The sequence below is a fragment of the Mytilus trossulus genome, chromosome 1 (genome assembly GCF_036588685.1).
Source record: "Mytilus trossulus isolate FHL-02 chromosome 1, PNRI_Mtr1.1.1.hap1, whole genome shotgun sequence".
Classification (NCBI taxonomy): Eukaryota; Metazoa; Mollusca; class Bivalvia; order Mytilida; family Mytilidae; genus Mytilus; species Mytilus trossulus.
In genome coordinates this window covers 93,496,957-93,511,348 of record NC_086373.1, presented here as the reverse complement: position 1 = coordinate 93,511,348, position 14,392 = coordinate 93,496,957, and the positions used below count along the sequence as shown (strand labels likewise).

General features: G+C 32.1%; 1 protein-coding gene across 1 annotated transcript in view; it reads right to left on the bottom strand.

Annotated features, from left to right (window-relative positions):
- Positions 1 to 14,392, bottom strand: part of LOC134691136 (ubiquitin carboxyl-terminal hydrolase 19-like) — a 29,786-nt gene that overhangs the window by 14,872 nt on the left and 522 nt on the right. Inside the window, exons 2-14 of the mRNA XM_063551418.1 lie at positions 13,255 to 13,383; positions 12,654 to 12,784; positions 10,676 to 10,904; positions 9,855 to 9,901; positions 8,860 to 8,960; positions 8,188 to 8,259; positions 7,731 to 7,846; positions 5,562 to 5,773; positions 4,716 to 4,875; positions 3,765 to 3,898; positions 3,145 to 3,237; positions 2,614 to 2,679; positions 2,010 to 2,120 (exon numbers count right to left, since the gene is read on the bottom strand). Coding sequence (XP_063407488.1) covers positions 2,010 to 2,120; positions 2,614 to 2,679; positions 3,145 to 3,237; positions 3,765 to 3,898; positions 4,716 to 4,875; positions 5,562 to 5,773; positions 7,731 to 7,846; positions 8,188 to 8,259; positions 8,860 to 8,960; positions 9,855 to 9,901; positions 10,676 to 10,904; positions 12,654 to 12,784; positions 13,255 to 13,383 — 1,601 coding nt within the window. The remainder of the gene's footprint in view (positions 1 to 2,009; positions 2,121 to 2,613; positions 2,680 to 3,144; positions 3,238 to 3,764; positions 3,899 to 4,715; positions 4,876 to 5,561; positions 5,774 to 7,730; positions 7,847 to 8,187; positions 8,260 to 8,859; positions 8,961 to 9,854; positions 9,902 to 10,675; positions 10,905 to 12,653; positions 12,785 to 13,254; positions 13,384 to 14,392) is intronic.

The following is a 14,392-nucleotide window of genomic DNA, read 5'->3' as shown; positions in this document are numbered from 1 at the left end:
TCATTAAACCTCAAATACCCTCGGGAATACTCTTTCATCCTGTGTTTGTTTAATTAAATCATACAAATCATTAATAATATTTTATTGTTTTGATTGGTATTGATCGATTTTGACAGTTACTTTTAGATACAAATTTACTAACGAGCCTTCAAAAAGCGTTCGGAATTCGGTGTTGACAGGGTTCGTTTTTTTCAGGTATATTAACGTTAAATCATAGGGAAATTTTGTGGGACTTTGAAAATTGTTCGGTTTAATCTGAAATTCGGTTTTATCAGGGTTCGGTTTACCCAGGTTTCACTGTATAATTATATTCAAGATAATAAACAAAAACAGCAAAATTTCCTTAAAATTATCAATTCAGGGGCAGCAACCCAACAACAGGTTGTCTGATTCATCTGAAAATTTCAGGGCAGATACATTGTAGATCTTGACCTGATAAACAGTACAACCCCAGGTCAGATTTGCTCTAAATGCTTTGGTTTTTGAGTTATAAGCCAAAAACTGCATTTGACCCCTATGTTCTATTTTTAGCAATGGCGACCATGTTTGTTGATAGATCATAACTTCGGATACAAGTTACAAACTAGATACCCTAAGGAACATTCACTTAAAGTTTGGAAGTATTTGGCCCATAAGTTTCAGAGGAGAAGAATTTTGTAAAAGATTTTTAAGATTTACGAAAAATGGTTAAAAATTGACTATAAAGGGCAATAACTCCTAAAGGGGTCAACTGACCATTTCCGTCATTTGACTTATTTGTAAATCTTACTTTGCTGAACATTATTGCTGTTTACAGTTTATCTCTATCTATAATAATATTCAAGATAATAACCAAAAACAGCAAAATTTCCTTAAAATTATCAATTCAGGGGCAGCAACCCAACAACAGATTGTCTGATTCATCTGAAAATTTCAGGGCCGATAGATCTTGACCTGATAAACAATATAGCCCCAGGTCAGATTTGCTCTAAATGCTTTGGTTTTTGAGTTATAAGCCAAAAACTGCATTTGACCCCTATGTTCTATTTTTAGCAATGGCGACCATGTTTGTTGATAGATCATAACTTCGGATACAAGTTACAAACTAGATACTCTAAGGAACATTCACTTAAAGTTTGGAAGTATTTGGCCCAGTAGTTTCAGAGGAGAAGAATTTTGTAAAAGATTTTTAAGATTTACGAAAAATGGTTAAAAATTGACTATAAAGGGCAATAACTCCTAAAGGGGTCAACTGACCATTTCCGTCATTTGACTTATTTGTAAATCTTACTTTGCTGAACATTATTGCTGTTTACAGTTTATCTCTATCTATAATAATATTCAAGATAATAACCAAAAACAGCAAAATTTCCTTAAAATTATCAATTCAGGGGCAGCAACCCAACAACAGATTGTCTGATTCATCTGAAAATTTCAGGGCCGATAGATCTTGACCTGATAAACAATATAGCCCCAGGTCAGATTTGCTCTAAATGCTTTGGTTTTTGAGTTATAAGCCAAAAACTGCATTTGACCCCTATGTTCTATTTTTAGCAATGGCGACCATGTTTGTTGATAGATCAAAACTTCGGATACAATTTATAAATTAGATACCCTAAGGAAAATTCAGTTAAAGTTTGAAAGTATTTGGCCCAGTAGTTTCAGAGGAGAAGATTCTTGAAATAGTTTACGACGACGGACGACAGACGACGACGGACGCCAAGTGATGGCATAAGCTCACTTGTCCCTTCGGGACAGGTGAGCTAAAAAGGAAGACAAACTTGGGAACTGTAGATATGATCTGGAATTTAAGCAGTAGAAAATGATATTTTTTTAAAGCATATTTCAGTAAACTGTATAATTTCTTTTCCACTTCTTTTTACAGCAGTGTTTATAACAGAACAAAACATGTTCAAAAATTAAAGCACTATTCCTTTCATAAGTTACTACTGTTGTTCCTCATATTTTGCCATTTAATAATAGAAATGATTTAAAAATTTCAAGTTTGTAGACAGCTACAAGAATCATACTTTGCCACAAACAGGACAGACAAGTTTAGATTTGTATTGTCCCTGAAATAGGTCAACAATGAATGAGTTGTTCCTTTTCTTGTACACTTCCCAGGCTTCATCTGCAACAACCTACAAAACATCAACACATGCAGTCAGCTATAAGTGTAATAAGATCAAGATTATAAAAGTTTAAAAGTTGGAATATTTCCCTCTCATTGTAGTTTTACCTACCAATTAATTGTCAGGAAATACTACATTTATCAGTTGTCATGGTTAAATGTTCATTCTAGTAATTATATAATTTATACACATGGTTCACTTTACCCGACATAGACAAATTATACATTCAGCAGTTCCAAATAAACACCCAATTTGGCAAGAATTTTGGTGCTATTGTGAAGAAGACAAAGGGATGATCATATTTCTATACCACAGTCAACTCTTTAGATATTGTACCAAGATCAAAATAAACTGTTAATGGAAGGAACAAATACCAGAAAATCAAGGAACTAATGTCAGTTCAATTTCTCTGGCCAAAATCTAATACAAGTATTTATATAGCAAAGACTATCCTGTATTTTAGACTGGCTTATCAAAATAGTTTAATAGTATATCAACTTACATGGTCAGGTCGCCCATCTGAGTCCACTGTCCCTGTATAAGGCTTTTTTCTCACTCGATTTAAATCCTAAAAGTCATAGCAAAATCTTTAAAATGAAATGATTTACTGGTTCAGAAAAAATAAATATATAAATATTTCTCTTTTAGAATTAATAGTGTCTGTTAGAAATCAACACATAATATTTTTTTTAAATAAAAGGAAGATATATTTTCTTAATTTTCTTGAGATTTTAAATGAGTTTAATGAATCAAGCATAACTGTATTTCCAATTTCTGCAAAGATATTATTGAAAAAATTATTTGAGAATTGTCCCTTGCTGTCTCCAAGTAATACAGAGTCCATGTTTTGGTACAGGAAGTCCCTTACATATATCTGATCAAAAGTTACATGGTTGATACCTTTATTAACATAAGATAGGTAAACATGTGATCCAGAAAACTAGGTGATTGCTGACACTATTAGAGAGGCGACTATAGTGTTTTGAAAAAAACATGCTACATGTACTCTTTTGCATATGAAAACAAACATTACCTCATGAAGTCCATCTAACAAGAAAGCCATGAATTCCTGAGCGTCATGTTGAGCAAATCCTGTGAACTGGCTGGCCTTCATGGATATAAGATACTTAAAGAGAAGCAAAATATGAAAAAATGAAGACAGAGAAGATTATTTTGAAATGCCTCAGAAGTTTTTGAGGTAAGTTCTGACTCATCTTTAACAAAAATTGATTTTGATCAGTGAACTATAAAAATGAAGACAGATTGAAATTAAGGTACAAAATATTTGTTGTTGTGCTATGATTAGCAGCCATGTTTCACATCATGTGACATTTGCTGATATGACAACAATAAGGTACTTCCCTCATCAAGCTTAGTCAGCATTTAACAATTAAGGTCATAATAAAACATGCTAAATATTATAATACACTGGACTGTCAGATCAAATGCATTGGATATTGTTTTAACTATAAACATTGAATATATCATCAATCTATGCGGAAGTTGAGAACATAGTCCAACCAAGTACAATATTTTTAGACAACAACCCAACATATCTAACAACTTTATATATGTAAACCTACAATCAAAGCTTATTATAATTATAGAGATTGAAAACATCAATGTTAAGTAATGTGTAATAACAACCCATACCTTTAGTTTTGAAGGTGCATAGGAATAATGAGTTCCAGCCCATAAAACTTTGAGAAGTGTGGCAAATGAGACTGCTAACTTCCCACCAAATCCTAAGGGATTGTCTGTATTAATATCATCCTGGTATTTACTACCTAGAAATAAAACAAACCATCAAATTATCTATTGGTTTTATATTTTGTTTTTAGAAATAACAGGACATGCTTGAAAATACTGCAATACTTGCATAGAAACAATAAACTTTTATTTTGATAAGCACTTTTTGTTTTAAAATACTGAACAGAAGCAAATTGTTTAAGATAAGGACACCATTTGAAAAAATTAATAATTTTCTAATGCCTGAAATTAAAACAAGAATTTGGTTAGAAAAATTAAGAACTTCCTGTTATAAAACAAAGTTAAAATAAATGGGGAATGTGTTTAGGGGACACCAATGATGTCCCTGCTTGCATATAACATTATAAAGGGACATAACTCTAGAACCAAAGAAGTGACACTATCCAAATGTGTACTTGATCGGAGTTTTGTGATAATAAGCATTGTGTAACAAGTTTAATGACATTTGGTTAAAGCAAACTTAGGTGAGAGAACAGAAACTAATTTGAGATGTACGGACAGACAAGGGTTAAACTTAATGCCCCTTCTGCTACGACATGCATATAGGGACATAAAAATAATTGAAAACATATCTATGATCATGATCATGTCTACATTAAGGGGACCTGCACATCTTTAATTTACATAGTGGGTGTAAAACTTAAGCAGCTTTAATAACACTTGCATTACTACATGCATTTTGTTGAGATTTAAATTGGCAAAAAATCAGCTTCATTATACTCTAAAAATAGAAATAAATTCTACTTTGCTGTATATTAACTTGATTTTTAATCATTCTATGTTTGTTACCCTTGTAAAGAAGTATATTCAAATCTTGAAGGGTACTGTACTCACTGAGAAAATAATCCCTGAACTCTCTAGTATTAGACAGACACTGCAAGACACTATTCATAAAGCAAGTATTCCCTAAGTTATCTAGTCCAGTAAATCCTGATCGTACATTCTGTTCTAAATCCATGTTTTTATTCAGTGGTGATACTTTACATGTAGGTTTCTGAAGATATAAAAATTAACAAATTATGAAAAAGCCACATAATCTTTTAACTGTTGATGGAATAAACTAAGTGTAAAATTAAACTATAAAGCATAGCAATTAGCTTATATAGAAATGGAGTTAAATAATTCATTTTGACCTTTTCACTTTCCTCATTTGTGTAAGTTCTATTAAGTATCTAAATATTTAATGTCAGAATGCATTCATTAAAAAAGACCAGGATGCAAAACCAAAATTTACAAGAAAATTAAGCCAACTTCATTAACTTGAGAAACATGAGTATTACAAGTATATTTTAATATGGAATATGACAGTTGTTGTGTTTGAGCTTTTGATTTTGCAATTTGATTATATAGTCTTTCAGTTTTGAATTTTCCTCTGATTTCAGTATTTTTGTGATTTTGCTTTTTAATAAGAGGTCTAAACATGTGTCGGACTTGTCATACTGTGGTGATTTTGTCAGAAAATTATTTTCATTTAATAGTCAAATCTGTAAAAATAAAATAATTTTGTATGAATACCTTAAAGTTTTACCATTGAAACATATTATGATTTTTCCTGTAATTTTGTGACAAAATCGATTTTGATATGCACTGATGAATAAAATAGCATGTCAAAAAGGATAATTTACAATGTAAACAGTTGCTTAAATCCTAAACTTAAAGATGTTAAACATTCAAATATACCTGAGATGATGCTGAAGTACCAGTAGCCCCCTTCATAGAGTCTGCCATGGCCCTGTTGTCTTCATCTCTCTCCTGTTTCTTATTGATAACAGGATCCTCTAACTCATCAAACTGTACATTTGTAGGTTTGGCTGAACTTGATTTGTTTTCTGATGACGAGGAAGATGATGTGGTGGGTAACCATTCGTCAGATTTAGGTGCTGGTGCAGTCTCTAAAATGAAAGAAATCCGTATATTGTTAGTACAAACAATATATAAGGATACCAATATTTGTTATTTATATTTTTAAACAAACAGGTTTTTTTCTTTCAGTTATAAGTGTGATTAAGTAAACTAATTTAGGGTCCTAAGGCCTTATGATAAATATAACAAAAATGTATTCCCAGTACATCAAAAACTACCTCGACCAAAAACTTCAACCAAAACTTTATTCTGAAAGGGGACAGATGAACGGACAAACAGACCAGAAAACATAATGCCCATAAATGGGGCATAAAAATCATTACCAATCTTTCCCTGTATTCGACAAAAAGTGTTGTATTTAAATCAATCAAATACCATTACTTTTGAAAGGCCGATATGAAGATTCAAAATATCAAACTTGACACAAATTTTAGTCCTCAGCAACAGATCAATATTTGACAAGCAGTGGTCAAAGGTGTTGCAAAGATATAATGGGAGCCACCTGCATATAATACTATCCCAAATAAATAACCACATATTTCCATCTGAAAATATGGTTAACAAGAATGTGTCCAAAGTAGATGAATGTCACACTAACACTTTCATTACTATTTTCAGTGAACCTTAATATGGGGTCAAAGCTCTAATTGGCATTAAAATTAGAATGATCATAGCATAGGGAATAAATGTACTAAGTTTTAAGTTGACTAGACTTCAACTTCAGAAAAAAACTTCTGTGACCAAAACAGGACTTCCAAAATTTTTCTGAGCCAGCCGGACATTTTATATCTGATCCGAATTTTAATCCCCAAGACTAAGTCACATTGGTAATCAGATGGCCATCCCAATGATTGACATAAATTTAGATTAAAAACGATGTTGAAATTTACTTTGATATGAATTTGATGTTCTGACATAAAGTGTTAAAATTGGCATTGCATCATTCAAAGTGTGCACATCAGCGTGTTCATATCTGCATTAGACTCTTTATTTGTGCAAATTGACGTTGTCTAGAACTTTATTTTTGTTTTTAGTCACATTTTTCAAAACAGGATGTTGACTTGACAATGGTAAAACATGGACCATAAAAGGATACATAAAATCCGTGTACGTTTCATAGCACGACTGAGTGAAGAAGCTCTTTCCACGTTATTTTTTCAACAAAATACTTGAATTGAACGTTAGGTACAGGTATCAATGATAGTTTTAGAATTTTGAAGAAATGTAGAATGCATAATTGAATTTCCCACCTGTGCACATGCGCACACGTGTTCTTGTTCATACAACGTAGTTCTGACGATTTTTCATGTTTAACCTTTTTAAATGTTTCATTAAATCAAGTTTATAAATGTATTTATTATAAATTTGATCTTTTGGACTAAATCAATTAGATACAAACCGCTAAAATGTACGAAAGTAATTATGAATGGACCGATTAATTTATACGATGTCCGGTACTGAAATTGGTTTACCTGTCACCTGAACAGGTATAGTTTTCAGCTGTCCAACAACTAATTAGCCTTGATTAAAATTAGAAAGTATTGAAGTAAGGGTTGTTTTGATAGTAATTAATCAACATGTCACTTTTATGACCGGGAATGTATGGCTGTTAAAGGCAAAATGTTGGGTCAAAAAGATCGTGAATTATATTAAAATGACCGAAAAAGCAATTGAAAACTAAAAAGTATATGACCGTTTCATGCTTTTCCCAGCCGGTCTTTTACCGGACATTATACAAATGACCGGAATATATGACCGTTTTGGAAGCCCTGGACGAAAAACATTAATCTGAAGCGGGACAGATGGACAGAGGAACAAAGGCACAGACTGAAAAACATAATGCCCCACAGGTAGGGCATTAAAATGGGAGTCCATTCAATTGATTTTTTACCCTAAAGCAGAACCCTATTTTTATAAATACAGGAGCCCCATTTCCATGTTTGAGAATCTAGGCTAGAGGTAAATCAGGAATAAAATAAGTCTCACCTTTCCTTTGTGGTGCCTCTAACGCACTCCATCTTCTACTAACTTCCTTGGAGAGCGTTATCTCCAGTACTGATGGAGTTAATTTGTATCTGCATTTCTCTGGTACAATTTCATGTCTTTAAATAAAAAAACAACAACATCATAAACAGGTGTGCTCAGAAAATAAAAGGCCTTCAAATTGTGAAAAATAAAAATTGTTTGATCAGAAACTAGTTATTGTGAGACTAATAACAATTAAAACCTATAAGCTCACTCACGGAAGTGAAAATTGTCCAAAAGTATCCAGACATTAATTTCAATGACTTTAAAGCAAATACAATTATCAAAAATATCCAAATATTGCTTTACATTTTTTAAAAGAATGCATGCAAATGTAATATCAATTTAGAAACCCAAAACTTCAATTTATCAAAATATTACATAAATGACATTAAAATAGCAATAACGGAATTCTTACTTGAGTTTTACTTCCCAGTTAAATATTGTATCACTGGTTGTATCTTTGTGCAGGTTCAAAAACTGAGGATTCCTGAAAAAAATAATTACCTTTTAGTTAAATCAATGCATTTAAGGAATGATTAAAAAGTCATCTTGTTTCTAAATAGGAGTAATATGTGAAATTAATGAAGGACTGCTTGGCAAAATAATTTTTATTTTTGATTTGTATTGTTTTATGAGTGTCATATGCAGGCTAGGGACAATTACTTTGATTAACAAATGTTATCTCCAATCAGCTTTGCTTCAGCATGTAATTTTTTAGGCTGTAAAGAACTATCATATGATCATCAGTGTTTTCAATTATGATGGTAATAAACAAGCGACAACTAAATATCTACATACATGACATCTGACACTTGAATTCTGGTGGATAGTTTTCTCATTGTCATTCATACCACATCTTCTTCTTTTTACACAAAGAGAGACTTCCTGTTAAGTCACTTTTGGAAATACACATGAGAATATTATAAATCCGATATGAGAATTGAGTCATAGCGATGAACATGAATTTAACAGTAATGACCCTTTAACTGTAAACAGGTTCTATATTATTGTAAGATTTGTTTTGGTCCTAACTCAGACAGGATTTATAATATTGTAATATAATCTGTATGATAGGTTAATAACATACATTGTTGAGAATTTGACAGAGAATGTTTGGTCTGTCATATTGACTTCTACTGTATCTTTTTTTACTTCTTTAACATAGATCTGTACTGTCATGGTGTCATCCTAAAACAAAGATAATAATGATAATAAATGGTATTTCTATATGTTTACTCCATTATCAAACTGTTACTTATAGTTAGGATAAGATGTATGCCAAACCAATACTGAATTTAAAAATGCAACAGCATTTTTAATAAAATTGCTTTCCACAAAAATCAATTTTGAGATAATTGGGACACAAATTAGGGATAAATTAAAAGTTCAGTGAATACTTCTTAAGGAAATTTTAAGGTAAGCACAAGTATAGGTAGTAACAGCATAGCCAAGTGTCGTTAAGAGATAACAGGAATATAAATCAACAATGATGAATAACTGACTAACTAAATAAAAATAATGATGTTGATGGATCATGTGGATGACTGTTTACCATACAGTGACAATATAAATACAAATTCATGAAGAGAACATGTAAATATGATATGTATATGAACCCTAGTTTGTATAAGACCAACATGCTGGTCTTGGTTCTTAAATGAAACTAAACTAGACACTGGTAGAACAGTTCTGTAACTTCAGAAATTTATGTCATGTATGTGTGCATTTATTTTTGTAAATGTTGAACAATGGACAAACAGTCCCTGTGGTTATTTTTCCATGATACATATACTGAACTATTAACATAAAGAATCTAAGTTTTGATAAAAAAAATTATAAAGAGACCAAAGGAACTTGTGAATTTTTTATTTGGTACTCTTACTGTACTATTCTTCTTTTATATATTGATCAATATAAACAATAACCATGATAACCATTACGGAAATGTTACTTTGTAACTAAGAGCTTAATAGTTCAGGAAATTACTGTTCTCAAGTATTTGACCTCTTCTTAAAAATATCAGCAGTAATTCTAGTATTCATTGAAATATATAGATCTATATTCTATTAATATAACTATTACCTTTTCCAAGAAGCTGTTTTTTACATGCTTGAGTTGGTAAACTGGTTCTAAAAAATATGAGAGTAGGAAATCAAATGGAAACTGTAAAAATCATATAAAAAACCCTCAATAATTCAAATTAGCAACCTTGTCTCAGATATTAAGCCTTCACAGTCCCTTTTCAGAAGAACTTTCTGCTTAGATCTTTCATGAAACAATGTTCTTTTAAATAAAAATACAATCAGTCAACAACAATGCTTCCAATTTTTTTTCAAAAACTTAAATTGTTGTTACCTGATATTGTAAATTATTTTATTTTTAACACTCTGACTAACATGATATTGATTTTTGGCAGTTGGGAAAGCAATGTGACTGACGAGAAAGCAATGTGACTGATGACCAAAAGCAGGATCACTGAAAATATGTTTAACAAACTGCAATGTATATTATTGTATGCACCAACAAGACCACAGGTAGAGAGGAGTTTTTGATTTATCTAGCCAGACAATACTATAGAAAACCATACATTTTGCTACTTTCAGTTTTTTGGTATATACATTATGTACATTTGGTAAGACAAAAGCCTAGTTGATCAAGTTGTTACTGGAAGTCCCTATCTACATTTCCACATTATCACTGTTTTTTTGTGAAGTCTTACTCAAATGAGCATTGGAAATTCAATTTGGGAATGTATGCACACAGGAGAATAAAACTACATGTATATATCCATCATATCTAGGAAGGAACATTAATACAATGTAATGACACCTCTACAGTGTATGTCTTGTTTTTTGCTTCCCAACATAAAGATGCAGTGTTTTAAGCAAAAGTCTGAGGTGTACCTTCTTCTTTTTCCTTATCAACACAATATTCATCTGATGTTTGAGTATCTCCCTGTCCTGAATCATCTCCAGTAGCCTCACTGGTACTCATTTGGTCTGGGGATGGTGTGTCACCTGATGCCTGACCAGAGGTCATAACTTCAGTAGAAGACACAGAACTTAAATCAGTCTTCTTAGCCTCTGGCATATCTTCAGAACTGGGTTCTGATTGAAGCTTTTTCAAAACTCTCTGAAGAAGATAAAAATTATACATTTTTTATTGAATCTTTCATAATACTTTGCCTAACTAACATGCAACTCATAAATACTTTTTTAAACTGTAAATAACTGTTATGTCATCTGTATATATCAGTTTATATACATATAATGTCACTGGGAAATAACTTAATTTGGAATGTGTCCATATTTCCTGTACAGAAACAAAGAAGACATGACACTTAGCTATTACAAAACCTCTGATTACATGTTCTATGTAAGCAGGGATCTCTATGGATGAAAATTGAACGATGGAGGAACTTTCACCATCATAAACCGTATTTACGCTGTACAGTGTGGTGTGATCAAAAGTATTTTATCCCTCCACATAAGGATAGATGAACATGCTAATTCATTTCTAATTTAAATAATATTCATTTGAATTTTCATTATAAATACTATATAGAAGTATATATATTTTCAAAAATTGCCGTTTGTAACCCTTCAAAGGCCAAGCAAGCCCTCATGCCCCCTCCTTTTCCCTTAGTGGAGAATGACCAATAGCTATCACGAAGGTTCCCATGTAGTTTTCTTGCTATTTTGTAACCCTTCAAAGGCCAAGCCCTCATGCCCCCTCCCTTTCCCTTAGTCGAGAATGACCAATAGTTATCACGAAGGTTCCCATGTAGTTTTCTTGCTATTTTTGGTAACATGCATCTTTCGAATCTGAATAGAAACTGGAAACGTGGACGTATCAATTTGATTGTAAACTACGAAAGGAATTACGATGCGATATTTCTTTTTAGGAAATATTAAAAGTTTTTACTTTTTAACTTTTAAAGTAATTCTGTATTATCGTTACAATACAGCAGTACTCGAGTTATTTGAGATGAAATAATAATTACTGTTTTACGTCTTATTTTGTACTTCTTAAAAAGGGGGATGCTGATTGCGTAAGTCAAAATAAAAGCATGTGTTCTACTTGATAAACTTTGTAACTGGATTATTAATTCATTTATTTAATCTGAATTATCATAAGCATTTGCGGAAACTTAGTTAAATAATTTCGACAAATGAATCGTGCCGTGGTGTAGTGGTTAGAGCATCGGACTACTAACACAAAGGTTCCTGGTTTGATTCCCGTTTGGGATGAAAATTTTAGGAACTCAATTTTCGGCTCTCCCTTGACACCATTTGCGAGTATGGTCTTAAGGAAACGATGATAGTCCGTCGGAAGGGGAGGATAAATGGCTGACCCGTGTTAAGAGAGAGTCATATCTCTTGCACGTTAAAGACACCCTTGTAGATTTCGAAAAAGAGTAGGCTAATGCCGCTACAAGGCAGCACTCGCACCTGCAAAGTGGAAAGGGATTAATATAAGTTGCAAAACTTGTTTCCCAATCCACTATAAATAAATATGGTTAAACTAATCGTCTATCTTCAGATAATATTCTCCTTTCTGGTTTGTTGATCTACCTGTACAAGCTCAGGTACAAGTGATTAGCAATCTTAATCCAGATATCCATCCGGCATTAGAACTCTATTGGATTTATACTATAAAAAAAGCCCGAGGGTTATGCAATCACATGCATTTGATTATAATTGCAAAAAAAAAATGGCGTCAGGCTATAAAAACGATCAGAGTTTTGAACGATGGCGGAAGACAATTGAACCATGGCTCGAGTCATTTGACAATGGCACAATACATTTGAACGGTGGCGGGGCGCCATCGTTAAACAGGCCATGGAGATCCCTGTGTAAGTGAGCTAAATATATTGCTTACCTCTAATGATGACCAAATCTGAGGACATTTTTTCTTCATTGTTATATGTAATTTTTTCTTCTTCCATTGTACTTTAGTATTTTCTCTATCAATATGTTTAGCAAATATTAAAGACCATGTCTGCTTTCCATCTGAAATAACCGAGTATAAACTGTAGCAAGCATTTTGCATTTTGATTTACAAGTTTGTAATGATACATTTTATGTGAACAGAGAACAAGTGCAGATGTCTTTATCTTTAATGACATCACACAGTGACACTCTAAAACCTAGTTGCATGTGTTATAAAGTCTTTATGATTTTCTACTCTTACTGTTTGTTTATCAATCTACATGTATTTCAGATTAAAATTGTTGGTCGTGTCTTGAGCATTTTAGTCTTTTACTTGAATTTGTTGGTTTAATCCTAACCTTGAATGTTTCTTAAAATAACATCTCAAAATAAAAATTTAAAACCTTTTTTTATATTTTAATTCAAATGGACATATTTTTTTCTAATTTAAAAAAAAATCAGATGATGGTTGGGCTCAGAATATTATGTACAATGCCAGTAGTATTGAGGTATGAAAGCATTAAAAAAAACAAATATTGAAAATATCCTACCTGGAAACTTTATCAGGACATACTGATCACCAAAAGATATATCCAAATCTTTCTGGTTTGGTGTTAAACCTTCTTGATCAAATACCATAATGAGTTCATCTTCAGACTGCTTCCAGGTATACGAGAGTTCTATGAAAATAAATTTGAATACTAAAATGAAAATTTATTTTATTAACAGTCATGACAGTATCTGTACCATATCAATATCGCTGTAATGTAACATCTCAACATTAAAAGAAATCCTTTTACACTGAACTGCAGCTTAGCTTAGCCTGTGGTCAATTATCCTTTCCATTCTTAAGTCAGCGAAATCAAATTTATCTATTGATTGAAAGCTGAGTGGTTGTTGTTGGTTACTGTCCGTAACAGTCGGTCATAAAAATTGTCATATATTTTGTTTATCATTTATTGTTTTGTCATGAATGCAGTTTTTAGTTTTATTTCAATTGTTTAAAATTTTGCAATGTCAGAGTCATTTAAAGGTGACTATAGTATAGGGGTATGGGTTTTCCTTATAATATTGTTGAACTTGAAGGCTTTACTTGATATCATTTGAAATTATTTGGCAATAATAATTGCTTCTAAACAGTAAAACCTAAATTTAAACTGGATAATCAGTTCAGTCAGAGGGTTGATTGGGAAACCTTGGAATGCCTGAATGCAAGTCTTAGTCAATTGTGTCATAACTAAGGATACATGTATGTACATGGCTAGGGTAAAGGGGGTGGGTTAAGATCTCATAAACACGTTTAACCCCGCCGCATTTTTGCACCTGTCCCAAGTCAGGAGCATCTGGCCTTGGTTAGTCTTGTATTGTTTTTAATTTCAGTTTCGTGTACAATTTGGAGTTCAGTATGGCGTACATTATCACTGAACTAGTATATATTTATTTAGGGGCCAGTTAAAGTTGCCTCCTGGTGATGGAATTTCTCACTGCATTGAACTTCTGCTGTTGTCTGTTATATGCCTATGGTCGGGTTGTTGTCTCTTTGATACATTCCCTATTTCCATTCTCAATTTTATATGTATATATAATTTATATTCTTTTCTTCATAAATGAGAGACTGAGCTAAAGATCTACCAATTCACCAGTAAGGTACTTATAAATCCCAAAAATATACAAGTATGTGCTTATATC